The 27,181-nt window shown below is 44.9% G+C and overlaps 1 protein-coding gene across 9 annotated transcripts; it reads left to right on the top strand.

Annotated features, from left to right (window-relative positions):
* The first annotated feature begins 294 nt into the window (after positions 1–294).
* Positions 295–27,122, top strand: Hp1bp3 (heterochromatin protein 1 binding protein 3). 9 transcript variants are annotated; one of them, XM_021160070.3, is made up of 13 exons: positions 386–524; positions 5,771–5,967; positions 6,332–6,431; positions 7,866–7,986; positions 9,439–9,598; positions 11,971–12,114; positions 13,801–13,878; positions 14,507–14,658; positions 18,187–18,277; positions 21,048–21,207; positions 23,464–23,575; positions 24,584–24,700; positions 25,411–27,122. In XM_021160070.3, exons 2-13 carry the CDS (start codon positions 5,872–5,874, stop codon positions 25,703–25,705), a joined length of 1,626 nt encoding a protein of 541 aa, XP_021015729.1. In that variant the 5' UTR covers positions 386–524; positions 5,771–5,871; the 3' UTR covers positions 25,706–27,122. The 9 variants fall into 9 exon arrangements, with proteins under 9 accessions (XP_085694902.1, XP_021015730.1, XP_021015729.1 ...); XM_021160065.3 differs by having other exon boundaries at positions 7,827–7,986; XM_021160067.3 differs by lacking the exon at positions 386–524 and adding an exon at positions 1,066–1,083 and having other exon boundaries at positions 7,827–7,986.
* The last annotated feature ends 59 nt before the right edge of the window (positions 27,123–27,181 follow it).

The raw sequence follows: 27,181 nt of genomic DNA, 5'->3' as shown, positions 1-27,181 counted from the left end.
GTCTGTGCATGCAAATCAAGAAGCTGGGGGCAGGCCGGCTCACGATGAAGAAAAGCATCTTCCAGGCCGTGTAGGACCAGTCCTTGCTCACTACACTGCCAATTCCGTGTGGACCCAGGAAGTGGCTGTTGTTGTGGTTGTCTAGCACCGTCTTCCAGGGCTAAAGGGAGGCTGGAACCCCAAACCCGAAGGACCCGGGGACAGAGACTGCGCCGAGCACGCAGGACGCAGCCAGGAAGCTAGCTAGCGCTCCCAGCCACGCTCTGCCTTCCGTCGTCCGCCGTTCCCCCCACCCACCCCACGAGCGCCCTGTCGCGCCCCTGCGCGCCCGCCCGGGGACCCACTTGGCGGGCGCGCGCGGGGGCGGGGCCGGCGCGGGGGCGCGCGCGCGAGGCCGCGGGCAGGGGGGCGGGGCGGCAGAGCTCGGTGCCCGGCCTGGAGGACAGCGGTGTCGCGAGTCGGCGATCGGTGGTCCGCGGCAACGCCGAGAGGCCGTACGGGAACGCGGGCTCCGGAGCTCAGAGGTAACGCGGGATGGACCCGGACCCGGCGCGCAGGGAGTGGGCGCGGGCTCCGTGCGCGAGTGAGTAGCGTAGGGCCACCGGCCTGGGCGCTGACGCCGCTGCCCGGGCGCAAGAGGCTGGACGCGGGCACCGAAGGCCGGCGGCTTTTGTCCGTCCGCCGTGGCCGCTGCGCCCTCTCGCGTCGCGCCCGCCACCCGGCCCCTGCCCCTGGCGCGCGGGCCACCCGGGCCCCGCGGCGCGCGCTCCCGCCCTTGTTTTGTTTGGACTTGGGGAGGAGGGGCAGCTCTTCTCGGGTCGGGTCCACCCCCCCCCCCACCCCGCGCGTGTCTCAGTGCGCATGCTCCGGCGTGCGCCGCGGAGCCCTATTGGCTGCGGGCTCACGCATGCTCGGAGGCCTGTGGCCGACTTCCGCCGCGCCCTCCTCCCCTCGGCCTACTGTCAACTTGTCTTCAAGCCCGGTTCGAAAGATGCCGGCACTAGTGAGTGGCTGCGGCGGGCCCGCCCTCCCGGCTTCTCCGCCCCCGCCGCCGCCGTGGCCGCCATTACGGAGTCCCCAGTGGTGAGTGTGCAGAGCTGAGGCCACGCCGGTCGACGCCGCTGTCGCCGCGTCCCCGCAGCCAGGAGCGCGGTGCGGTCTCTGCGCGGTACCTCCGCCGCCGCCCTCAGCAGCCCCGCGCCCATCTTGCTCCCCACTCCCGCTAGCCCTGCGCTGTCGCCGCCACGGCTCTCTGTCGCGCAGCCGCTCGCGCCCGCCTTTGTCTTCGCTGCTCCTCCGGGCGATGCTCAGCCTCTGGGCGCTGTCGCTTCGCTGCTGTCGCCGCCGCCGCTACCCCGACGGCCTTGCGCTTCTGTGTCCCCCGCGAGCCTACACCTCCCCCGGCCTCCGCGGCGCTCCCAAGGCCGGCGCAGGATTGTCAGTGGCAGCCGTCTTAAGCCTAGGCCCGAGTCGATCCAGACTTAAGCAGGCAGTTTTCCTTAACGCCCTTGGAGCTAAACCCTCCCGCACAGCCAGAAGTGCTCATGACTTCTCCCCCAGGCTGCTTTACTGCCCGTTGCTTTGGAGAGCGAGTCTTCTTAGACATGGACCTCATGTGCAAGCATCTTAGACGGGAAATGTGTCTAGAGAGTCATTCTGCATTTGATCTTAGCCAAAAGGGCCTAGAAGCTATTAGGAAATCGTTTGAAGTTTTTAATTTTTATTCTATCTTATCTTCAACTTTATCTTCAGCATAGGCCATATAAAACTGCCACGAGCTTTCAGTTTCAGAGTGATTTGTTCAAAGGTGCTCTCAAATTTTGTTTTTGAGGTGATCTCCCTAATGCTTCCTTGGGACTCTGTGCTCCTCCTGCCTCAGCCTCCTGTGTGTGAGTGCAGGGGGTGCTACTGTGAACTGACACTGGAGAGTACACATGTAGTAGCGTTAAGATTGAGGTTCTTCGCCCTAGCTTTCATACTTACTTAGGAGGTGGACCCCTGGACGCCGACTAAGAAGTTAGGCCTGTGCAGATGCAAGTCTAAACTGGAGCCCAGTGGAGCTGTGTGTTTGATCGGCCTCTGTCCCTGGCCATGATGTAGACATCGCTACATGCTACTTAATGAAATGGGAAAGTCGCTAGCAATCACGATGCTTTATCTGAGTTAGGAAACTAAGCCTGGGAGCTGTGTGAGGGATTTACTGGTCTGTTAGTGACATTAGAAGGGATGCATATTACATGGAGTTTATGGTGACACCCTTGCTAAAAACGCTGACTCTAAAGGGTAGCAGTAATTTGAAATACATCGGAGCCCCAGACCGGCTGCCTTTTCTAATGGCATAAACTACCACCATGGAATTGGGCTTTCTACTTCTGCAAGTTTTTTTTTTTTTTTTTTTTTTTTTTTTTTTTTGGTTTTTCGAGACAGGGTTTCTCTGTATATCTCTAGCTGTCCTGGAACTCACTTTGTAGACCAGGCTGGCCTCGAACTCAGAAATCCGCCTGCCTCTGCCTCCCGAGTGCTGGGATTAAAGGCGTGCGCCACCACGCCCGGCTCTTCTGCAAGTTTTTACTGCCTGTATTAAAACAATTTAGGCATCTCCTTTGTCAAAAGTAAGTCATGTTACTATTTACGCATTCTAAAAAGAACCCAAAACTTGTGGCCACAGGAGAACTTGATAAACCCTAAGTGGAAATATAGTTTGGTTTCCACACCATATGAAGCCAGGTTAAAGAACCATTTTCATTCTTTAGCAAATATTTGTTGAACTCTCATTCTGACCCTGTTATCTTTTAGGCACCCAGTTTTGTATCTGTGACTCAGTAGAAAAAATGACCTATCCATTTCCAGAGTGGTGTGCAGCTGTAATGCCAGCACTGGGGAGGTGGGCTAACAGCCCAGTCATCCTCTGCTGCATAGCAAGTTTTGATGTCAACCTGGGCTACTTAAGATCCCCCTTGACCCCCATCCCTGCAGAAAATATCCCGGCCAGGGAGCTAATACAGTTGTCTAAAAGGTCTCATCATTCAGAGTCAACGATGGAACAAAAAGTTCTGTTACAAGATACACTGACAGTGTTAAGGCAGTCCTGGCTGCCCATCCATGCTCTGTTAGCTGTTAATGAAAAGTGAATTTAAGCTGGGCATAGTGGCGCATGCCTTTAATCCCAGCACTCAGAGGTAGAGGCATGTGTAGCTCTGTGAGTTTAAGGACAGCCTGGGCTACAGATTTCCTGGACAGCCAGGACTACATTACATGTGAAACTATGTTTCAAACAAAAAGTGAGTTTAGCAACCCACTAAGCCATTACAGAAGGACAAAAAATATATATATATATATTATGGGTTGGTGTTCTGTGGTTTTAGTAAAGAAATTCAGAAGTGAGGCGGACATTTTTAAAAACATTTTCCCCAAATAACTCTAGGTGTTTTCTATTACATGCATTGACTTGGGATGGGGAGTGTGGGGCTTGTGCTGAAGTTAGAAGACAACCTTGAGAAGTAGGCTCCCGGCCTGGTGAGATGGCTCAGTGGGTAAGAGCACCCGACTGCTCTTCCGAAGGTCCAGGGTTCAAATCCCAGCAACCACATGGTGGCTCACAACCATCCGCAACAAGATCTGGCGCCCTCTTCTGGAGTGTCTGAAGACAGCTACAGTGTACTTACATATAATAAATAAATAAATCTTTAAAAAAAAAAGAGAGAAGTAGGCTCCCATGACTCCACCCTGTGCACCCCAGGGGTCACAATCAGGTGATCAGGCTTGTCTGTCTGAGTGTCTCAGGCTGTGTGCGTGTGCATGGGCATGTGTGACTTCAGCAGTGTCACTTCCCAAGGGATGATATGAGTGGTTTGCTTCTGTGTCGTGTTTGCCTGGGGAAATACCACATTTCCTTTTTATTATCAGGTACATTATTACATAAGTACTATTTGTTTGCACTGAAATCCTCATGCAAACAAACTAGGTAATGCCATGAGCCATCCTGGCTTCTTTTTTAGGGGCGGGATGGGGTGTGAGACTCTATGTGGCCCTGGCTGTCCTGGAACTTACTGTGTAGGCCAGGTTGGTGTCATACTCCGAGATAGATCTCTCTGCCTTTGCTTCCGTTACCCCTAATGCTGAGGTTAAATGAACACAACACTCTATGTAGCATGTTTTACAGTGGTTGTGTGACTGTCAAGAATTTTAAATATTTGTAGATATTTCTAATTTGCTGCTGCCAATGAGAGATTTGTTTGGGCAGTCTGAGTGGGCAGACTGAGGAAGGACTCGGGAGATCTTACACTGCCGACCATCCTGTCTTAGCCTCCTATAGTGTTGGGTCACCGTTGAAGGTACTGTCCCAGCTGCATTCTTTCAGCTGTCTTTGCAACTGATACAGAAGTGTGGGATCACTGCTTGTGCTTCCTGAAGATTTTCTCTAGTTGAAAGCATTCTGTTTGATGTTTTCAAATTTTACCCAGTTTGTTGTGGCCTGGGACTATTATATGACATACTAAAGGGTCTTAAATGTCTAAAAGACTCAGAGATTAAAGTAGAAATTAAATTAACTATTCCCCATCTTTGTTAATTGCTCATCAGCACAGAGGCCTAAACACGTAAATAAATAGCCATTTTCCTCTACTAATTTTACTGTAGACTGTCAGGGTCCTAGATTTAGATTGTATGTATGTATTGCTTGCACATGCATGTACATGTGTGGAGTCCAGAGGTCACAGAAGAATCCTCAGCTGCTCTCCATCTTATATTGTGAGGCAGGGTCTCACACTGAGCCTGGGCCTCGTCTTACACCTACATTGGTTAGCTGTTGACCTTTGGGGACCCACGTGTCTTGCCCTCCCAGGACCCAGGTTATAGACAGGTGGGTACCCCACACGCAGCTTTTACAAGCATGTTCCACACGCTTACAGGACACTTCACAAGCTGAATGTGCCCCCTCTTGTTTGTTTTTCTTTTTTCTTTTTAAGGAGACAGGAATGTTGATGATCAGGTAAATTTCGGTGACTACATGAGGTTTATTTATTTGTGGGTTCTTGTTTGTTTGTTTGTTTACTTGCTAAGAAAAGAGCTAATTCTTTAGCTCAGGATGGCCTACCGTTCAGAATTCAGAATGTATCCCCTCCTGCCTCAGCTTCCTGAGTTCTCGGGTTACAGTCATGTGGCACCATGTCACTTAATTTGTAGATATTTGACTGTGCCTTTTTCTGTATGCACTGGCTTAGGACACACTAGGTCAAGGCTGTGGGTGAGCAATACTTCTCCTGCGTGCTGATCTAAACTCACCGCCCTGGCTCTGGTGTCCTTTAGCGCTAGGTTCTCAGTAGTCGTTTTATACTTTGATTTTCCCTTTAACGAGGAAAAAAATTTACTTTTCTGCCAGAGGTAAAGTTAAAGATTACAGTTACTTTTCTTGACCCCATTCAAATGATAACCACAAACGTCATCTAGAAAACAGGATCCTTGGCTAGGCCTGCCCTTAGTCTCTTGCCGAAATTCCAGATGGTGGCAAGGCGGGTTGGAGTTAGGTTCCTTAGCCCATGGTTGTCCTCGCTGCTTTTGTTCCTGTGGAAATTGCAGAGCTGCCGGCTTATGCTCTTATGCTTCATTGTTACCTGCTAATAATGCCACCTGTTGTTGTTTTAGTGATAACTAAGTCATCTGTAACTTAAGTTTTATCATTATATTCGTTCTCTTTGGAATATTGGATTTAGATGTTTTAGTTTAGTTTTGTTTCTGTTGATCTTCACACCAAGTCTTTTCTGTGCTTTAGGTTGACTCTTCACCACACTGAAGCCATTAGGAAAAAAACCTTGTGATTATCAGCAGAGGCTTCAGAGTCTCACCATAATTCAGGCCTAGAAATTATTTTAAATGGCAACTGATATGTCTCAAGGTGAACTCATCCATCCTAAGGCACTCCCACTTATAGTAGGAGCTCAGCTGATCCACGCGGACAAGTTAGGTGAGGTAGGGGCTGATGCATTCTTGAAGCTCACTCTTGGATCAACCCCTAACTTAAGGCTCTGCTGGGTTCTTCAGAGATACAGAGTTCTTTTCACCTCCCCTTTCCCCTCAAATTCCTTATAAAACTTTCAACCTTCTAAGTTGATTCCAAATTACCTATAACTTTCAATTTGAAGTTCTATCTAAAATACTTTGAATATTTTATGTTTCACTTTAAAAAAAAAAAAACTTGTTAAAAGTAATTTATATCAGATCCTGGAGTAACTTGAAGAATTCTCCTACATCTTTGACACCCAGTTAGGTCCCTTGAGAGAGACAGAAGAGAACTCTTTATGCCTGTGTGATTATGGGCATCTTTTTTTCTTAGAAAGCAGAAGATAACACCATGCCTATACGTCGAGCCGTGAATTCTACCCGGGAAACTCCGCCCAAAAGCAAACTTGCTGAAGGGGAGGAAGAAAAACCAGGTAAAGCAAAGCAGCCACTATTGGAAGTCCTCCATGAGTCTCGCTGAACTTCGTCATTCTCGTGTTTGTAGTGAAATGTCTAAAGCATTTGCATGGAGGGAGATGTTTGTTGTGCTGGCCCTTGGGGGTAATGGAAGAGCGCATTTTCTCTTTGAAGCCTTTTGGAAAGTGAAATGTAATTCTTCCTGAATTAAGAGCAGCAATGAGGAGAAACTGGTGTGACCTTTGACATGATAGTGTCCTGTGGGAGACGGCTCTGGAATTCAGGAAGGCTTGGGCCTTCAGGATGAGCAGCGTAGTCACCAGGAGGCCATGGGGAAGCATGTGGGTTATTCAGCACGGGGTGGGTTATTCAGCACGGGGTGGGTTATTCAGCACGGGGTGGGTTATTCAGCACGGGGTGGGTTATTCAGCACGGGGTGTGGTTTGCCTTAGTGGGGAAGAGATGAGCCGCTCAGGTAGGTACAGGAATGGAGGCAGAATAAGTCTGTCAGCCTGCAGAACCACTTCCTTCCTGCTGTTTCTAGCCCCCTGCCCTTCCTCCATGTTAGTCTTTGTCTTGTGACTTTTCTCTTTCTCTCTTCACCCCTTTCCTTTTATCTTCTCCTTGCATAGTTCGGTCTGCAGGATTAGTACACCACCATTCTCTCCCTGGCCTTTTCTTTGTCTCAAAATCCTTAAGTGCTGTACTCACTTTAGGCATCTATGCCTAAGGTAGAGGGGATATGAAATCAGAGTTTGAAAACGAATGTGGATGGTGAGCTGATAGGCACTGCATCTCTCGAGGCCTCAGGTCGCAGGCGATGTGGCAGAATGATGTATGCCACTGTGAAGACTGAAAGGTGACTTTGAATCTGAGGCCAGTCAGCGCTCGAGCGTGACACCGTCCCTAAACTACCACACAACCCTTCTTACACTCTTGAGTCACAGTGACAAATCTTCAGAAATTATGTCCAAATATTAGGCTTTACTTCTTTTAAAACTTTTTGTTTTTTGTTGAGACAAGAGTTTGAGGTTGACACAGCAAGCTCAGGAACTTGCTGAGTAGACAAGTGTGACCTTGAACTCATATCCCCACCTCTACCTTCCAAGTGCTGGGATTACCACATGTGCCACCATAGCCAGTTCATGTACAGTTGGGTATTTCTCACATAATGGTCTAGGTAAACACTTGAATAGGCAACTCAGTGATTTAACAGCATGGAAGAAGGTGGCAGGCCGGGTAGTGCAGTGGTAGGTAGCACTCATACTTCAAAGCCATGCGGTGATTCATTTTAGAATGCATCTTTTAACTTGAACAATTGGCAGGTCTGTTAAGTAAGCTGTTTTGACTTTTATTGACTATGGGGGGCGGGGGTTCTAATGTATCTACTTGATGCTCACCTGATATTTTAGAACCAGATGGAAGTTCAGAGGAATCTATCTCTACTGTAGAAGAACAGGAGAATGAGACTCCACCTGCTACATCCAGCGAGACCGAGCAGCCCAAGGGGGAGCCTGAGAGTGGAGAGAAGGAAGAGAAGAACAACAAGTCTGCTGAGGAACCCAAAAAGGAGTAAGCACTCGTGCTTCCTTGCTGTTGAGAACTGAAGGCTGCTGGGAAAGACTGACTACCGACTGTGAATGTGCTAGAACACCCGCTTATGCTAGGGGTCTATGGTTTGGGTTTACTTGTTACAGTTACTGTTTGAAAAAGTTTGATTCTGCACGTTTATGCCAGCTGGACTTTGTGGGGTTCATTAGATGGTGTCCGAGTGAGTGCTTCCTGTTCACGTGGGAGGGTGTTTCCCTGCTCAGAATTCATTACGGGAACATTTGATACTTTTTATGCTGTGATAGAATCTCAGTAAGACACGGTAAGGAACTACAAACCCTGACTCGAAAGACACTTGCCATTTGTTCCTACCTCTGTGCCAAGCGTGGGCTGCTTTTAAGTGCTTATTAGAATACTTAGGTCATTTAGAGCGCAGCATAAGCTCCGCATGGGTGACTGAGCTCTGCAGGTAGGATTATTTGCAGTTGGTGATTTACTGTGTAGCCCTGGCTAACGTAGAACTCACTGCTGCCTTCAAACTTACAATGACAGACCTGTGTCTACATCTCTAGTGCTGAGCTACAGGTATTTGCCCTGCCTGTTTGTGCATAGTACACAGCTGGTGCCATGGAAGCCAGAAGAGGGTGTTGAATCCTTTGGGATGGTTGTGAGCCATTTTATGTGAATCAGACCCAGGTTCTCTGGAAGAACAGCTATGCTCTTACTGCTTAGCTGTCTCTCCAGCCAGAATTATCACTTCAGTTTTAGAGACAGTTAATGTAATTGCCCTTTTCTGTGCCTAAAAGAAACATTTTTTTCTAGCTCATTATCTAAGAGGACCTTCTTGATTTATTTATAGTACCAGGAGGTTTTTAATGTTATACTTTGTAATTTTTTTGCTTCTTTTATATGTCACCTCAGTGTAAATAAATAAAACTTTTTCCCCAAGAGAAAGCTTCATTTCATAGCTGTGGCTGTCCTGGAACTTGGGCCTAGGCTAGTTTAGCCTCGAACCTCAGTTCACTGTGCTTTCTGAGTGCTGGAACTACAGTCTCTAACCCGGCTCTCCTTCCGTAACCTTTTTTTCTTTATAGGACTGTCTTTTGATATTGGAGGGCCATTAGTTCTAGGATTCCTATAGTACCAAGATCTATAGGTGCTCAAGCCCTTCCTGTGAGTGAGTGTAGTATTACCTGTGTAAGTTAGGTGTATGCTCCTTTAGATTTAAACTGCCTCTAAGCTACTTCTGATACCTGATACAGTGTGAGTGCTTTGTATACAGTTGCTGTGCTGTGTTACTTAGTGACTGATAATAGGAGAGAAAGTTGCTGTGTGAGGTACAGAGGGTGTTTACCCCTAAAGTATATATTATCTCCCTGTGTGGACGCAAAGGTGGGAAACCTCGGATGCAAAATGTTGACTGTGCCTCTTTCTGAAGCGTTCATCTTACATAATGAAAACTTTGTTTTTAAGTGAGAAGGATCAGTCTAAAGAAAAGGAGAAGAAAGTGAAAAAAACGATCCCTGCCTGGGCTACTCTCTCAGCCAGCCAGCTAGCCAGGGCCCAGAGACAAACCCCCATGGCTTCCTCCCCACGGCCCAAGATGGACGCAATCTTAACTGAGGCCATTAAGGCAAGTTGTTATTTCAAGCATTTCAACTCAGGCTTTCACTCTTCATCTTTTCCGTATTTCAAAACAGCTTATGTGGTCCAGACATTGGAATTCCTGCTTTGCTTCTTAAGGGAGTCTCATCACGAGAGGCACATGTTTTTCTGCTGTAATTACATTTGATGAATACCCTCTTCCTTCGAGACAGGGTTTCTCTCTGTAGCCCTGGCTGTCCTAGAAATTGCCCTGTAGATCAGGCTGACACTGAACTCAGAGATCCACCTGCTGCTTCCTCTTGGATGCTGGCTTATTTGTTTTTAAAAACTCATATCAAGGGATGATTTAGCAGTTAAGAGCACTTGCTGGTCTTACAGAAAACTTGGGTTCCATTCTCAGCACTCACTTCAACCAGCTCGTGACTGTCTGTAAATACAGGTCCAGGAGCGGAGCCAGATCCCCTCTGTGAGCATCCCAGCATACATCACTTATCACATATACACATCGAAAATAAAGTCAGAAAATATTCAGAAATTTATTAAAAGTTATTCTCAAGTTTTGTTTATACAGCTAAATCTCATGTACCACTTTTCATACCTAAAATAAACTTCAAATAAATAATTAATAAATACCACTACTTTGCTTCTTCACTAATTTCAAAATATTCTAATAATTAGCCTTCTTACAAAGCATTATGAGGGCTGGGAGTGGTAGCATCCACCTTTAATCCCAGTTCCAGAGAGGCTGAGGCAGGTGGATCTCTGAATTCTAAACCAGACCTAGTCCACACTGCAAGTTAGCCCCAGTCACAAAATGGAAAAAAATAAAAAGCATTATGACTTCAGTATAATTTGTTGGCATCATTAGCATATGTGGCTCTCATAGTTTTTTGGAGGTCCGGGTGGATTTCATGAAGAGGCACTAGTTGACCTTGAGCTGACTTTGAATTGATGACTCTTCTTCAAGATTACAGGTTTGTGCTTCCAGGACAAGCACCTGATGAAAGTTATCTTACACTGCCTTTACTATGTAAATCTCCTAACATCCCCACTGCTTGGGATTGAGCTTCACGATTTATACATGTTAAGCCTCCCCTCCCCTTTTGTATTTAAAACCAGAAGATTTGATTTATTTATTTATTCATTCATTCATTCATTCATTCATTATATGTAAGTACACTGTAGCTGTCTTCAGACACACCAAAAGGGGGAGTCAGATCTCCTTACGGATGGTTGTAAGCCACCGGGTGGTTGCTGGGACTTGAACTCAGGACCTTCAGAAGAGCAGCCAGGTGCTCTTACCCACTGAGCCATCTTTTCAGCCCCCCCAGAAGATTTATTTTATTTTTGTTTGCATATATGCCTATTTGAGTTTATTGCATCCTGTGTGTTCAGGAGCCTTTGGATGCCTGAAGAGGGCATTGGACGCGGGGGTTGGAGCAACAGGTAGTTTTAAGCTACTGTGTTTGTGCTGGGAACCAAGTCTAGGTCCTCTAAGAGTGCATTGAGTCAGCTTTCCAGCCAGATTTCTAGAGATTCTTTTTTTTTCTTCCTTTCTTTTTTTTCAGACAGAGTTTCTTTGTGTAACAGCCCTGGCTGTCCTGGAACTTGCCCTATAGTCCAGGTTGGCCTTGAATTCACAAAGATCTGCCTGCCTCTGCCCCTGCCCCTGATCCTGCCCCTGCCTCTGCCCTGAGTGCTAGCATTAAAGGTGGTCTTCACCACTGCCTGGCAAGATCTGTGCTTTACATAGCCTCTCTGTAAGAATTTCCTATACAGGGCACATGGTGGTTCTATATCTGTAGGTAGAGGAAGAGCAATGGATGCATGCATTTGCTCAGCCCCTCTCTGTTTATACAGCCCAGGAGTCCGCCCAGGGATTGGCCCCGCTCACAGTGAAGATGAGTCTTCGCACAGTAGTTAACTTCCTGTTGTCTCACGTTATGCCGAAAGACCTATCTCTATGTGATTCTTGATTCTATCAAGTTGACAATCAATACTTTTATATAAATACAGCCTAGAATTAAAGTGGTAAAGGAATGTTCACTACTCTTAGAGTATTTGTGGTTGGGGGTTGGTGGTTATTGCTTTGCTTTTTAAAGACAGGGCCTCACTCTGTAGCCCAGGTTGCCCTTGCAGAGTTGCACCGCCCTCCCACTCTTGAGTGCCGCCATGACAGGTGTGAGCCACCACACCCAGCAATCCCTGTGACTGTTGCAGAAGCACTTGTTAGTGTTATTTTCTACGCCTTACCGGCCTAACTGCACTGAACTGAAGCACTGTTCATTCCTCTGCCTCTTTACCATTAAGCTCACTTCTGTAGGAACTCATTTAGAAAACCATTCAGAGTGTCTAACCAAAAATAACTAACATTATATGTCTGGTTTGAAAATCTTGCAGGCATGCTTCCAGAAGACTGGCGCATCAGTGGTTGCGATTCGAAAGTACATCATTCATAAGTACCCGTCTCTGGATCTGGAGAGAAGGGGCTATCTCCTTAAGCAAGCACTGAAGCGAGAGTTAAACAGAGGCGTCATCAAACAGGTATCAGATCACTGTAGAACACGAGAGTGCTTCATGTATCGGCTGTGCTAAGTCCATGTCTAACAATAGTTATGTGTCTCTTTCTTTTGTTAAAAGTAAGCTATATGGCTGAAATAATTCAGCTGGACCTAGTCTTACCATGTGAGGCCTCAGAGCCCAGATGGCAGTTGCCTTTTTATTGTTTGTTTTATTTTGCTTTTTTGGTTTTTTGAGACAGGGTTTCTCTGTGTAGCCCTGGCTATCCTGGAACTCACTCTGTAGACCAGGCTGGCCTCGAACTCAGAAAACCGCCTGCCTCTGCCTCCCGAGTGCTGGGATTAAAGGCGTGCGCCACCACTGCCCGGCATTTATTTTCATGTACAATGGTGTTTTGCCTGCATATATGTCTGTGTCAGTGTCTCTGGAACTGGAGTTGCAACAGTTGTGAGGTTCAGAGAACTGAACCCAGCTTTGGAAGAGCAGCCAGTGCTCTTAACCACTGAGCCTCTTTTCAGCCCCTTGTTGGTTGCTCTTTTTTTTTTTTTTTTTTTAAAGTATCTTGAGTACACCCTTCATACTAGAAGAGGGCATCAGATCCCATTCCAGATGGTTGTGAGCCACCAACCTGGATGTGAACTCCGGACCTCTGGAGCAGTCAGTGCTCTTAACCACTGAGCCATCTCTCCAGCCCTCTGCAGGTCACTCTTAATAGAGGTTATACAATCGTGAGCTTTTTTTCTGCCTGTTGTACTATCGGTTGGGTCTTTGGAGACTTGGCTTATGCTTGAAATTACATAGCTCTGAAAGTGATAACAAGGTTAGGGAAAACGACTGTTGCCATAACAACAGACAACTTACTTTTGTGTTAGGTTTGTTGGCTCTAAAATTTGATTTATCTGACTCAATTGGTTACTTTAAAATTGACTTGTAGGTAGACTCACCTTAATTGATTATTATATAAACTGTTAATACCTGAGAGCTAAAGAGCATCAGATGAAGCCCAAACTGATTTTAGGCATGATATGTGTTACTTTGTGTGTGTGTGTGTGACAGGGTTTCTCTGTATAGCCCTGGCTGTCCTGGAACTCAGTCTGTAGACCAGGTTGGCCTCGAACTCAGAAATCTGCCTGCCTCTGCTTCCCAAGTTCTGGGATTGAAGGCGTGCATCACCACTGCCCGGCTTTGATCTGTGTTACTTTGTTTAGTTCTTCAAAGTATTGCTTGGAGTTGGAACATCTTAGGGTGGGCATTAGGTCCTGGTCACCCTGCCCTGGGAAAAAGTCATGACAGTCTTAAGACAGAAATGGACTTTATGTCATCAAGTGTACTTTTCAGGATCTAGTTTATCAGGGTCCCAGAGCTGCTGGGCTCTCTGACACGTGTCCACAGAGTGCGATGGCTCAGACAGCTCACCTCTGCTCAGGAGCTCTCAAGGACTGGTTAATTATACAGTGTTTACTCAGTGTGTTTTCTGTGTTGGGTACTTACAGGTCCATCAACGAATAAAATGATTCCCATTGTGTGGAGGTTCTTTTGTTTTGTTTTGTTTTGTTTCCTGTATCCCTTCCCGGGTCTTGACTCCTCAAATCCAGTGTCTTTTGCAGAGTTAAGCAGTACTTCCTTCATTAGCTTTCCCGTAGGGCTCTGTAACCATCAGTGTGGAGTTCATACTCACTACAGGAATAACAGAGATTTCATTCACTTTAGGTAAAAGGAAAAGGTGCATCTGGCAGTTTTGTTGTGGTCCAAAAATCAAAACCACCTCAGAAATCCAAAAACAGAAAGGTGAGTCTGTCCCCGAGGCTGAGTGTTGCAGCTGTTTGTGCTGCTGACAGTGGTGTGTGGGCTGAGGGCCCGCCTGAGCAGCACTGTTGGAAGTGTGGCCTCCTTCTCCTTCCCTCTAAGGCTAGAGAGGTTGTGAGGAGCTTCCCCAGAGCAGCAGTGCAGGACCAGATCGCAGACTGGAGCGCTGCAGCCCGGCTAGGCCTGTGCGCTTCCGTGCTTTATGTTGAATTATGGGCAACTATATGAATTGCACTATTTTTTGTGAAATATAGTTTAAAGAGTATATATGTACATTTGTGCTCAAACCAGACCCCAAATTGTACTCACATCCCTTCTGTCTTCTTATTTCTGTAAGAACTAACACACAACTCAGTTTTCATTGATTTAAAAACAAAAACCAAAAGACTATGTGTAGGTCAAAATTTAAAAGTGAAATAATATTTGTGCCAACGATTAAAATCATGATGATCTGTATCATTTTTACAACTCTGAACGTTTTCTATATTTAAAGTTAAATTTAATAATTTTTATTTTTGAGACCTAGCCCTGGCTGCCCTGGAATTATAGGTAGCAGGTGGGCGACAGCGGTCTGTTCTGTGAAGATGTAACGGTTGATGCTGTGTTGCAGAAGGGCTCGGCTCTGGATCCAGAACCACAAGTAAAACTGGAAGATGTTCTCCCGTTGGCTTTTACTCGGCTCTGTGAACCTAAAGAAGCTTCCTACAGTCTCATCAGGAAATATGTGTCTCAGTATTACCCTAAGCTTAGAGTGGACATCAGGTATTAGCATGCTGCCCCTTACTCCCCTTCCTGAAAAGGACATAGGTGAAATATAGTTAAGGATTTCTGTGGGGTGAGTCAGAATTAAATCTTTCTGTATGTTTTTATTTTTTTCATATCTTAATTCCATATGTTTTTCCCCCTGTCGTATGTTTGTTGTTGTTCTTTTCATATTCTTTTTTTTTTTAACTTTTTAAAAAAGATCTATTTATTATTATATGTAAGTACACTGTAGCTGTCTTCAGACACACCAGAAGAGGACGTCAGATCTTATTGTAGATGGTTGTGAGCCACCATGTGGTTTCTGGGATTTGAACTCAGGACCTCTGGAAGAGCAGCCAGTGCTCTTACCTGCTGAGCCATCTCTCCAGCCCCTCTTTTCATATTCTTGCATGATCCTAATAGAGTCTGCATGCCCCTCAGCAGCCAGTGCCTGTGCAGGATTTGGTTGTTACCAAAAACTTACAACTACTGCATGCTTTACATAGTGATGCCTTTGTGAGCAGTAGCTACAGTGCGCATCTTCCTGTGTGGTTTCTTTTGTTTTAAGATAGGAGCTCACTGTGTATCCTACACTGCCATCAAACTCAGTCTTCTGCCTTCTGAGTAGTAGAATTTCTCCTGGCTTCTGATGTGCTTTGCGGTACTGACAATGAAAGCTAGGGCCTCATGCATGCCAAAGCAAGCCTCTACCCCTTAACTATACCCTGGCTCCTCTTTTTACTTTTTATTTTGACACATTGTTGCATTAAATTATCTAGACATGCCTTAAACTTGTGATTCTCCTATCTCAGCCTGGTGGTATTATAGTCCTGCACCATTGGTCTTGTCCTCTGGTATACTTCAAATCTTCCCAATATAAATGTTACGGTAATAGATTTTATAATATATGCAACAATGGTAAGGGGAAAGTGTGTATTCAGTATAGGTATAGCTCTCCCAGCTCCAAAATGTTTTTGAGCCAGTGTTGAATCAATCCTTCCTGTAGAAGGACTGATTTGAGACAGGTTTCATGTAGCCCAGGCTAGCCACAAACTTGCTATGCAATAAGATTGTCTTGAGTTGCCAGTCCTCTTGCTTCTACCTCTAAAGTAATGGGCTCACCGTGTGTACCATCACACTCAAGTACGTATGTGCGTGTGCATTTAGAAAATGTATAGGGACTCGTGTTTGTGTGTTCAGATGCATGTGCACATACAAAAAGAGGTTTGAAGTTGATGCTCAGAGTCTGTCTTGATGGTACCACTGACTACCTTGGCTAGTCTGGCTAGCTAAGTTGCTCTAAGAGTTTTCCCTGCCTCCTGTAAGCTGGGAATACTGGTGGACTACCACACCCACTTGGCTTTTGCATGGTGTCTGCGGTCTGAGCTTGAATCCTCATACTTACCTGGGGAGCATTTTACCCATTGTCTTAGTTTCTTTTCTGTTGCTGTGACAAAACACCATGACCAGGGCAGCATGCAAAAAAAAAAAAAAAAAAAAAAAAAAAGCTTAATTGGGCTTCTGAGATCAGAGGGTTAGAGTCCATGATGGCAGAGCAAAGACACTGCAGGAATGGCACGAGTCCTTTGAAACCTCCAAGTCCACCCTCGCAACACCTCCTCTAACAAAGCTACACCTTCTAATCCTTCCCAGCAGTTCAGCAACTGGGGACCAAGCACTCAAACGTAGCAGCCTATGGGGCCATTCTCATTCAAACCTCCATACACACAGCCTTCTTCACAGTCCTGGAACTCTCTTCATGTTGGGTTAAATGGTGGCTCCATGGTTAGGAGCACTGGTTTCCAGTACTCAAATGGTAGCTCCCTGCTGTCTAGCTCCAAGGGGCCTGATTCTCCTCAAGTACCAGGCATACACATGGTACATAGACAGACAGACAGACCAACAGACATGCATACACACACACACATATGCAGGCATAAAAATGAATAAAACACATAAAAAGAAATATTTAAAAAACCCTCTTATCTCAACTTTAGATAATGATTTTTGTTTGCTGTGATAGCTCAGTGTTATTTAATAGTAAAGAGGGATGGTGGAGATGCCTCAGAGAGTGAAGGTATCACTGCCAAACCTACCCTAGTATGGTCCCCAGCCCACATGGTAGAAAAAGAACTGCCGTTTCATGTTGTCATCTGATTTACATACATAACTTACATAAATAGTCTATCATTTAAACATACAGTTCTGAGTACTTTAGTATGTGTGTGTTTGAGAGTTTGACACAGGGTCTCATTTTGTAGACCAGGTTGGCCTTGAATTCACAGACATCCACCTGCCTTTGTTTCTCCCTTATGAGAGCTGAACTTAAAGGCATGTACCACAGCTGGCTTTCCTTTCAGGAAATGTAGACCAAATCGTTTCAGTTGTCACAGCTGCTCAGTTGTCGATTTATGCAGACAGTGCTGTGTGCACTACTGCTACCCCTTGTCCCTGCTTCAGCCACCTCAGACAGATTCTGAACGGTTGAAGCATTTTAGACGACAATGAATCGAAAACTCAGTCCCCCTCTGTTGAAGCTCTTTCCCCTTTCGTTCGTAAGGCCAGGCCATACTGCTGCTCTCAGCTAGCTCCATGGAGGCCTGACAGTCTTGGTTTGTTTTGTTTTGTTTTGTTTTGAGATAGGATCTCATGGGGACTGGAGAGAAGGCTCAGCAGTTAAGGGCACTGACTGCTCTTCCAGAGGACCACAGTTCAGTTCCCAGCAACCACATGGTGGCTCACAACCATCTGTGATAGGATCTGATGCTCTCTTCTGGTATAGCTGAAGACAGCAATAGTATACTCACATACATAAAATAAAAATAAATCTTTTAAAAAAAACCATAGGATCTCATGTATCACAGGCAGGCTGTTATATCTTCTGAGTGTCATCACAGAGGTCTGCCTGAATTGCTTTGTCCGTGTCAGTATTGCTCAGCAACACAAGTGTGCTTCCCATGTTAAGATGCTTGCAGGAGCCTTTACTACTTCAGTTTCCTGGGGGGGGGGGGGTGATTGAATGTGCCCGTGTGGGGTACAAGCCCACTTGTACATGTGTCTGTGGGGGCCAGAGGTCACTTCTGGTGTGCTGTTCCTCAGGGAGTGTCATTTATCTCCAAAATTGACTTTTTTTTAAGTACTTGTACATGTTCTATGAATTTGGTTGGTATGAGGAAAGCCAAAAGCTTTGTGGGTCTGGGCCACATAGTAAGACCCCCCATTTGGGAGAAAATCATGTTTTTGCTTTGTTTAATTGTTTAGGGCATTCATCAGTGTGATGCTAGTAAGTTCCAGGGTCTTGGCGTGGTCTGGCAGTTAGAAAGTTTGTACTATATGTGAGGCCTATAAATATGTCAGTAACAGCTTTAGGAGGAAAGAAGTTCTGCTTGGCCAGGCTGCCTGCGGTTTGGTGTTCCGTTTTTGTCTTTTTAACAAGATATTACACATAATAGGATTTACAACTTTAGTTCTGGAATAGCCTCGTGTCTATTTCTGCAAGTCTTCTTTCGCTGACGTATTCATCACGGTTGTTGCTGCTCTCTGCAGGCCCCAGTTGTTGAAGAATGCTCTGCAGCGAGCAGTAGAGAGAGGCCAGCTCGAGCAGATAACTGGCAAAGGTGCTTCCGGGACATTTCAGGTTAGCATCTGAAGAAAGGTCACTTGTCAACTGCTTCTCAAACTGTTGAAGACCTTCAAAAAATGTTTTTTTCTGTGTTAACATCTATTAGTGTTTACTAAATTAGAAATTAAAACTAAGAACCAAGCATGGTGGCACACTTTGTAATCTCAGGCTAAGGGAGACTCAGGTAAGAAGATTTCAGATTCAAAACCAGAATGAACTACATAGAGAGGCCATGTCTCAAGAAATAAAAAGAATAAGCAAGATAACACAGTAGGTAGAGGGGCTTGCCTGATGACCTGAGTTCTGTCCCCAGACCCACGTGGTAGAAGGGGAGAAGCAGCTGTTGCAGGGTTAGCTCTGACCTCTCCATATAATAACCCAACAATAGGTGATTGTAATAATAAGATTTGGAAAAACTGGACACTTGACAGTGTTTCATTTTCTGAGACAGGGTTTCTCTGTGTAGCCCTGGCTATCCTGGAACTCACTTTGCAGACCAGGTTGGCTCAGATCTCCCTGTCTCTGCCTGCTGAGTGCTGGGGAAGGCTTTTACAGTAGCTCTGTAAGCTGCCCCGGTGCAGAGTGCTAGGCTGTAGGAGCAGGAGAATCATGTTGGAGTCCTGGCTCTGTACTGGGGTGAGGGTCAAAGACAGCTTGGGCTGCTTGACACCCTGTTTCAAAACCAAGACAAATTGTTTTTAAGTCAATTCACATAAAAATAGTATTAACCAGTGGCTCATGCCTTAATCCTAGCACTGGGAAGGCTAAAGCAGGGGAGTTGCCATGAATTCAAGGCCAGTCTGGTCTCCATAATGAACACAGGTCTGCCGTAGATACATAGCAATAAACTATCTCAAAAAGTAGAAAACAAACAAAATCCCACAATACTAGACCCTTTACAGGGTAAATAATGTGTTTCTTTTTCATGAAAAATAGCTGTCTTCAAAAAGTTGATTAAGAGAAATAATTATTACGTTTAATGTCTTAAGTTGTTTTGTTTATTGTCTTTTCATTTTATGAAGAAAGGCCAGCCTTATGTAGAAATAGTTAATGATAGATAAGATAATGATAGATAAGTTTAATGATAGATTGAAGATATTTATGGATATTAGTTCTTGATACTACAAAAGTCAGTAAATAGTAGATTATTTTAGTAGCTTTGTTGATTTAAGTTAAAATTTATGATGAACGCATTTTTGGTAAATTTTCAGTGGTACAACTGTCTCCAGAGTTCCTGCTGCCACCCTGGAAATATCCCTGTGGCTATTTCAGTCACTTGTAATCTTTACCTTAGCTTCAGACAGCCTATAGGGTCAGCTGGCCCTCCTTCACATTTCAGAAGAAATTATTCCTTTTATATTTGCCCTATCTACTTAGGATAATGTCTGAATTTTTCCATGTGGTTGTATCCACGTGTGAGTTGCATATTTGGAGTGTTTCTACTTTTAGTTAATTATGTATACTGTCTGTGAACGTTATACAGAGTGCCTTGTGTAAATACATGCTTTCTTTCAGTGAAGTCAGTAGCTAGGATAGACTAGCTAGCCACAGAGTGAGCAAGACTGCACCATTGACAGAACCTGTGCTTTCTCAGCTCTGCATCACCAGCCTTGTTAGTGTGCTTCCTTCTAGTCCAGCTTGCGGAGGTGAAGTTTCTCTTTTGAGGGTTGGTTTTTTTGTTTGTTTGTTTTTTTAAAGACTTATTTTATTTATATGAATACTCTGTAGCTGTCTTCAGACACACCAGAAGACAGCATCAGATCCCATTATGGATGGTTGCGAGCCACCATGTGGTTGCTGGGATTGAACTCAGGACCTTCAAAAGAGCAGTCAGTGCCCTTACCCGCTGAGCCACCTCTCCAGCCCATGAAATAGTTCTATAAAGAACTCTGCCCATTTTAAAAATTGAACATTTGTTAGGAGCTCTTTATTACAGATGAAAGTCCCTAGTCAAATATAGAACTTGAAATGTTCTTTTTTAAATTTGTGGCTGTTTACTTCTTTTACTTTCTACACAAGACAAAGACTCGTGTAATCAGGCTAGCCTTGAACTTTATAGTTAAGATGACTCTGAACTTCTAATCCTTCTGTTCTTATCTCCTAAATCCTTAGGGTTACAGGCATTTGCCACCATCACTGGTTTATGGGGTACTGATGTTTGAATACAGGGCTCCACGTGTGCCAAACAAGCAGTTTACTAAATGAGCCGTGTTCACATGCAAGGTTGAAGCCAGCCCTGTCTCAAAAACCGAGTAACCCAATACTATACAGCATTCCCAATTCTTTTCCTATTTGGCTAATCCCCCACCCCTCAGGGTTTTTGTGTGTAGCCCTGGCTGTTCTGGAACTCATTCTGTCGACCAAGTTGGCCTCAAACTCCTTCAGCCTCTGCCTCCCAAGTGTTGGAATAAAAGGCGTGCGCCACCACATCCAACTTAGTTGTCACTGATCTTTACTTCTTAGTCTCAGCCTGGAATTAGGCCGTGTGATTTTATGATCCCCTAGATATTTATCTGTTATTCATGGCACAAGGCATAAAGATGTCCGTCACCTTGGGTTCAAAATACCTATTGTTTTAGGAGGGTTGGAAGGGTTAATGGAAGAAGAAAATACCCAAAAGAGGGTCAGGACTCCTCAGTAAATTGAGACCTGGTGAGGGAGAAGAGAAAGCCCCTGCCCTGACAATTGACTGTAAACCATATCTGTGCTGAGGCAGGAGCCGACCCACCTGGTTGGTGCAGAGGAGCCTTGTCTTGATGCTTTTCTCTTCCTCCTTGGGAAACAGCTGAAGAAATCAGGGGAGAAGCCCCTGCTGGGTGGAAGCCTGATGGAATATGCAATCTTGTCTGCCATTGCTGCCATGAATGAGCCTAAGACCTGCTCCACCACTGCTCTGAAGAAGTATGTCCTGGAGAACCACCCAGGGACCAACTCTAACTATCAGAGTAAGTCAGCTCTGTGCACTTGACTGGGGCTAGCCGGTATCCTCCGGGGCAGGACAGCTGCTGATGCTGAAGCAATAATCACTGACTAAGGAGTAAGCAAGCGAGGTTTATGCTCTGTAAAAAGCTATTAACTTTTATTTGTGTGTGTGTGCGTGTGTGTGTGTATAGGCGAAAGAGAGTTAGAGAGAAAATGCCACATGTGTTCTGGTACCTGCAGAGGTCAAACATGATATAAATCCTCTATAGCTAACTAAAGTGATAGATGATTGTCAGTTTGACCCCTGACCATGAGTTCTAGGATTGAACTCAGGTCCTGTGGAAGAGCAGAAAGCACCTTTAGCTGTTGAGCTATCTCTCACAGCTTTCATTTTTGAGATAATGTCTCATTGTTTCACCTAGGCTGGCATGGAACTCAAAATCCTTAGGCCTCAGCTTTTCGGGTGCTCGATTTACTGGTATTACTGGTTTGGGATTTTTGTTGCAACTACCCCAAATCAGAGGTTGTTATTCAATTAAGTCCTATAACAAGATGTATTTTGTCTCAGTAAATTACATTTACCCAAAGTTGTGCTTTGAAATTAGACACTAGTCGATAATTCAGTACTTAACAGCATTCTTTCACGTATAGGTAGTGTGGCAAAGTTAGCATCTTATTAAGAGCTACTAGATTGCAAGGGTTTAGCATAAAGAATATAGACACTCTATAAACAACAGAAACTACAAACTAGTATATTTTATTTAGGTAATTTTTGCTTTATGTGCTAGTACGTGCCACTGGGACTTGTCCTATGAACATCTCTTTACTTGTCCCAAGTCCTGTTCCTAGTACTTGGGAGGCTTTTGTGGGAAGATCACTCAAGCCTAGTAGTTTGAGGCCAGCTTGGTAACAAAGCAACATCCCATCTCAGTAAAATAAAAGAAATATAATTTGAAGTGTGTGAGTTTTTGTTGTTTGAGAGGGGGTTTCACTGTGCAGCCCTGGATGACCTAGAACTTACTGTGCAAACCAGGCTGACCTCTAACTCAGCAGTCCACCTGTGCCTAAAGAATTACCTTTTTTAATACACAGTCTTATTGAGCACCCTTGGCTGTCCTGGTGGTGGTGGCACATGTTTTTAATCCCAGTACTTAGGAGGCAGATGCAGGCAGATCCCTGAGTGAGAACTACAGAGAGCTACAGGGCTGTAGAGAAGAGGGTGGGTGGGAGTGGGTGCTGGCTGACATCCTCTGCTCTAGCCTCTCAAGCAGCTAGGCTCACACACCACAACCAACCAAGAAGCCTCGTTAGCAGTGTTTTCATTTTCACTTATATTGGGGCTGGTCTTTTGTTTTGTAAGGGATTGGGGTTTTGTTTTGTTTGATTCCCCCCCCCCCCAAGATTGTGTAGCCCTTGCTGTCCTGGAACTCACCCTACAAACCAGGCTGGCCGCCAACTCAGAGATCCACCTGTCTTTGCCTCCAAATTCTGGGATTAAAGTTATATACCACCACGGCCCATATCTGAACCTTTTTTTTTTTTTTTTTTTTTTTTTTTTTTTTTGAGACAGGGTTTCTCTGTGTAGTCCTGGCTGTCCTGGAACTCATTTTGTAGACCAGGCTGGCCTCGAACTCAGAAATCTGCCTGCCTCTGCCTCCTGAGTGCTGGGATTAAAGGCGTGCACCACCACTGCCTGGCAAACCTATCTTTTATTAATGGAATTATCTTCTTTTTAATGTTTTATCTTGTATATTTCTTTTGTGCTGTGGATAGTCGGTGTGTTGATGTGCATGTGTTCTTGGGTTACAGATGCACACTGCCAAGTCTGCTGTCTACTTATGTGCTAATAGGACTCTAAGGGGATAATTGGTGTCTCCTTATGTGCTAATAGGACTCTAAGGGGATAACTGGTGTCTAACCAGAGGTTACATGTTAGATGCTTGAATGAGTGGAAATGAAATATTTAGATTTAGAACTGTTATTAACCAGTTATGTGGTACCCAAGAACAAGACCTCCAGACTCACCTGTTTCCTTTTTCTTTGAAAAAAATTTGTGTGACTCAATGGATTCTAATGTTTCCTTTTACTTTTTCAAAATAACTTGCCATTTATTGGCACAAAATAATTGTTTTATAAACTAATTATAATTAATGCAATCAGGCACAAAGGACTATACTAGTTCATGTCTGTGGTCAGTGTTGACGTAGTTTGCATTTAGTTGTGATTAAGTGACCAAATCTGAAAATATAAACTTTTTCTTCCTTGAATTTTTTTTTAAGTGCATTTGCTGAAAAAAACCCTGCAGAAATGTGAGAAGAACGGGTGGCTGGAGCAGATCTCTGGGAAGGGGTTCAGCGGCACCTTCCAGCTGTGCTTCCCCTACTACCCTAGGTGAGCGCGCGCCCATGCTGAGGCGCCAGCCACTGTGTGCTTGGATCTGTTCCCCACTTACAAGCCTGGGTTAACATAGCTTGCCTCATTCCCATTACCTTGAACTGGGCCTATCTGAAAATAATGACTACTAAGAGATCTCACTAGAGTGGGCATTCCTGCTGTCTTGACATTGCTGTTGCTTACCCCGTGGTTCTTAGACAGTCATTGGATGACTATTCTTTATCTTTTTAAGTAATAGCAACAGTCAGATTGCCAGAGACTTAAATACTAATTAATCACCCAGAAAATCAGATGTGGAGAACCTTCATATCTCCCACGAGTCATAGCTGCCTTCTTCAGACGTCTACTTGAAAACCTGTCCCTTATTCATGATGTATTTAACTGTCGAGCAGTAGCGGACATGAAGCTCTTAGCTGCACATCTTCCTGTGTTGGTGCTGGAGCTCTCCTATGATTTTATTAGTAAGATGCCGTAGCCTGTGCTTTAGCAGCTCTGCATTGACACTTTCTTACATAACTGTTCTTAAAAATATACATTAAATAGTAAATTGAATAGTTGAGTCACATACATGTTTTAATTTATGGAAATACTGATAGAAGAAAGTTTAAAAAGAGTTTAGGGGATACAATTCTTGCCCAATTTCTTTAAAACGTTGAAGAGTTTTAGTCTTACAGTTATCTGCCAGTATTGTGAAGGCAAAATAAGGTCATTGTTCTGTAGACCATTCCCTGCTGTGTCTTGGGGAGAGCACATGGCAGGCGGTTAGTGACTGCTTACTTAATAGTGACGATCCCTATTACTGAATGATGGCAGGGAGGGAGGGAGGGAGGGAGGGAGGGAGGGGATGAAAGCATGTGGAACTTTCCTGGGTTTATGGTGACTTTGTACATATGTTCAAACAGATAGTTGTAGTCTAACTTGACATTCCTGAGGGCACCGGACAGCATCTCAGTTCACATTATTTTCCTCGTCCTATGAGATGATGTTTTACTTTCCCTACCTCAGCCCAGGAGTTCTATTTCCGAAGAAAGAATCCGGTGGCTCTGATGATGAAGATGACGATGACGATGAAGATGACTCATCAGAAGACTCTGAGGATGAGGAACCACCACCCAAGAGGAGGTGTGATATGAGGAAGCTACTGAGACAGATGATAAATCTCTCAGAGCTGAAAATGGAGTTGGGCTTGTAATTCCAGATATTAAGGAGGAGACTGAAGCAGACCTGGAAGTTGATGGCCAGTGGGGGCAGCTTATTGAAACACCATCTCAGAAAGTAAAACAAGGCCTGAGGACATAGGTCAGTGTAGGGTGATGAGTCTAGAGTGTGCCTCGTATCACTAAAAGCATTGCTGAAAAGCGGGGCTAAGGGTAGGAATGTGTTGGAACCATTTAATATCCTTCTCAGATTCTTTGAGTAACATTTAAATTATCTTCTCCTTTGAAAATTCAAGGACTCTAAACTTCAGGCATTGTGAATACATAATGTCTTTTCTGGTCAAACATAGTATAAATGTTTGAGAAATCAAGGTAAATTTTTTTGGTTTTGAGGGGGGAGGTTGTTTTGTTTTGTTTTTCGAGACAGGGTTTCTCTGTATAGCCCTGGCTGTCCTGGAACTCACTTTGTAGACCAGGCTGGCCTCGAACTCAGAAATCCACCTGCCTCTGCCTCCCAGGTGCTGGGATTAAAGGCGTGCGCCACCACGCCCGGCTAAATTTTTGTTTTTAACATAGTGATTTCTATGTAAGTGATTTCTTTAAGCAGAAGGAGCTTGTCCTAGCAAATGGCTTTCTCCTGTACTCACTGATACATTTATTCTTGTGTTCTCACAGCTTACAGAAGAAAACACCAGCCAAGTCCCAAGGGAAGACAGCCTCCATGAAGCAGAGAGGGTCGAAGCCTGCTCGGAAAGTCCCTGCTGCCCAGAGAGGGAAAGTGAGGCCGCTGCCTAAGAAAGCTCCGCCCAAGGCCAAGACCCCTGCCAGGAAAGCCAGACCCTCTCCCTCAGTCATCAAGAAGCCTAGTGGGAGCTCCTCCAGAAAGCCCATAGCCAGTGCAAGAAAGGAAGTGAAACTGCCCGGGAAGGGCAAATCTGCCATGAAGAAGTCTTTCAAGACAAAAAAGTAAATTTTATAGGGAAAGGGGTATCATGATTGAATTCAGAATCTTATTTTATAAGGTCAGTGTGCATTTGTTCTAGTTATAATGCTTTTAAATTTTACTTTTTTCTTCCCATGTGAGCATTGTGGGAAGGAATGTACACAGAGCAGTGTAGACATTTGTGAGCTTCGGTGCTGTTCTCAGTGCCTGCTTCTTCATCACTTTAATTTCTGCCGTAACCTGGACTTCGCTGACTGTGTAACTGCCCTGCTCCCTCTGTTCATCTTAGCCCCAGCCCTCATCCTCTTTCTGTGATCCGATTGAGGTTTTTTCCTCCTTCAAGTTAATGTAAACAATTGCAGAGATGTGTCTGTAGAGCACTTAGAGGTCTGGGGCTGGAAGTCAAGACGGAGCAGGGGCAGTGTCGGGAAGGCTTTGCGTCCTGCCTGCAGCCTTGCTAGAGCTGTGGTGATTAACCCTGGCTGTTGAATCACTCCACTGACCAGTCTCCAGCTTGAGTCGGGGACACGTTAACTTCGGAAAGAAGCCCCAGTCTCTGCCATCCCATAGATTCTGAAGGGCTCCTCTCCTCCGGTCACGCTGACCAACTGCCAAGCTCGCTTTGCTGCCCAGAGCACTGTCCCCTCACAGCAAGCACGAGTTGTCTGCAGCACTTGGTCTCTGACTGAAGGGGAAGCACAGGACTACATGGAATCTGATTCTGGTGTTGCTTATTACCAAAAATGACAGAATGTTCTTGATCAAATGTCTAGATATATTTTTAATATTTGGGGCATGAGTTGTCCCTGTTTGAGAGTTCCCATTACTAATGTAGAAATGTTAAATGGTAAAACATAATTTGCTAAAATGACCAGTTTTCAGATTCACCTGTGCGTGTGCCCCCACTCCCGTCCCACCCTGTTCTTTCCATAGAACTTTTGATATCAGGCAAACGGTTTCCTTTTTGAGATATTTTAACAGAGAAGGGGTCGGGGAGCAGATGAAGCTGTACTACCCAGCCCTCTTCTTGTTTGTATTTGTTTAGGGTTGTGAGGTTGTGTAAAATAGTACTAGCTTCTTACTTGAGAACTACAGTTTCTGCTTATCATTTATTCTTCCTTGTGGCACTTAATATTTTAATTGTCTTAAGCTTTTTGATGTATATATCCTCTGGCCCCTTACATGCTGCCGGAGGAGAAGGTGTTTGTTTGAGATTCATTCCACTTGAAGTGTCTCCTGGGATCCCCACAGCTGCTTATGGCTGGGAAATGGACTTAAGGCTTGGGCTTGAATTGGTGGCTCCTACCTGTGAGGTCCCATCGTGAGTCACTGGGATTTGTGTTGCATGGAAGGCAGTCTTTCCTGTTGTAAATCTTCCTTTTTTATGTACATATATTTTGAAAAATATGAATAAACATGAACTTTTAAAAGCTGCTGAACTCCAGCTTAGTTGAAAAGTTTCCAGTGCCTGCCCTGCAGTCTCTCCTCCTGCAAGGGATGCCA

The sequence above is a fragment of the Mus caroli genome, unplaced genomic scaffold, assembly GCF_978045245.1.
Source record: "Mus caroli unplaced genomic scaffold, Mus_caroli_1 scaffold_6, whole genome shotgun sequence".
In the NCBI taxonomy this organism is placed as follows: domain Eukaryota; kingdom Metazoa; phylum Chordata; class Mammalia; order Rodentia; family Muridae; genus Mus; species Mus caroli.
The sequence above is the reverse complement of the archived record's forward strand: the minus strand, read 5'-3'. Positions and strand labels throughout refer to the sequence as shown.

Coding starts and splice junctions, on each gene's coding strand:
- Hp1bp3 (XM_021160065.3), top strand. CDS start 5,872: ATGGCAACTGATATGTCTCAAGGTGAACTCATCCATCCTAAGGCACTC. Junction 23,576..24,583: donor TGCTTCCCCTACTACCCTAG/GTGAGCGCGCGC, acceptor TCCCTACCTCAG/CCCAGGAGTTCTATTTCCGA. Junction 24,701..25,410: donor GAACCACCACCCAAGAGGAG/GTGTGATATGAG, acceptor GTGTTCTCACAG/CTTACAGAAGAAAACACCAG.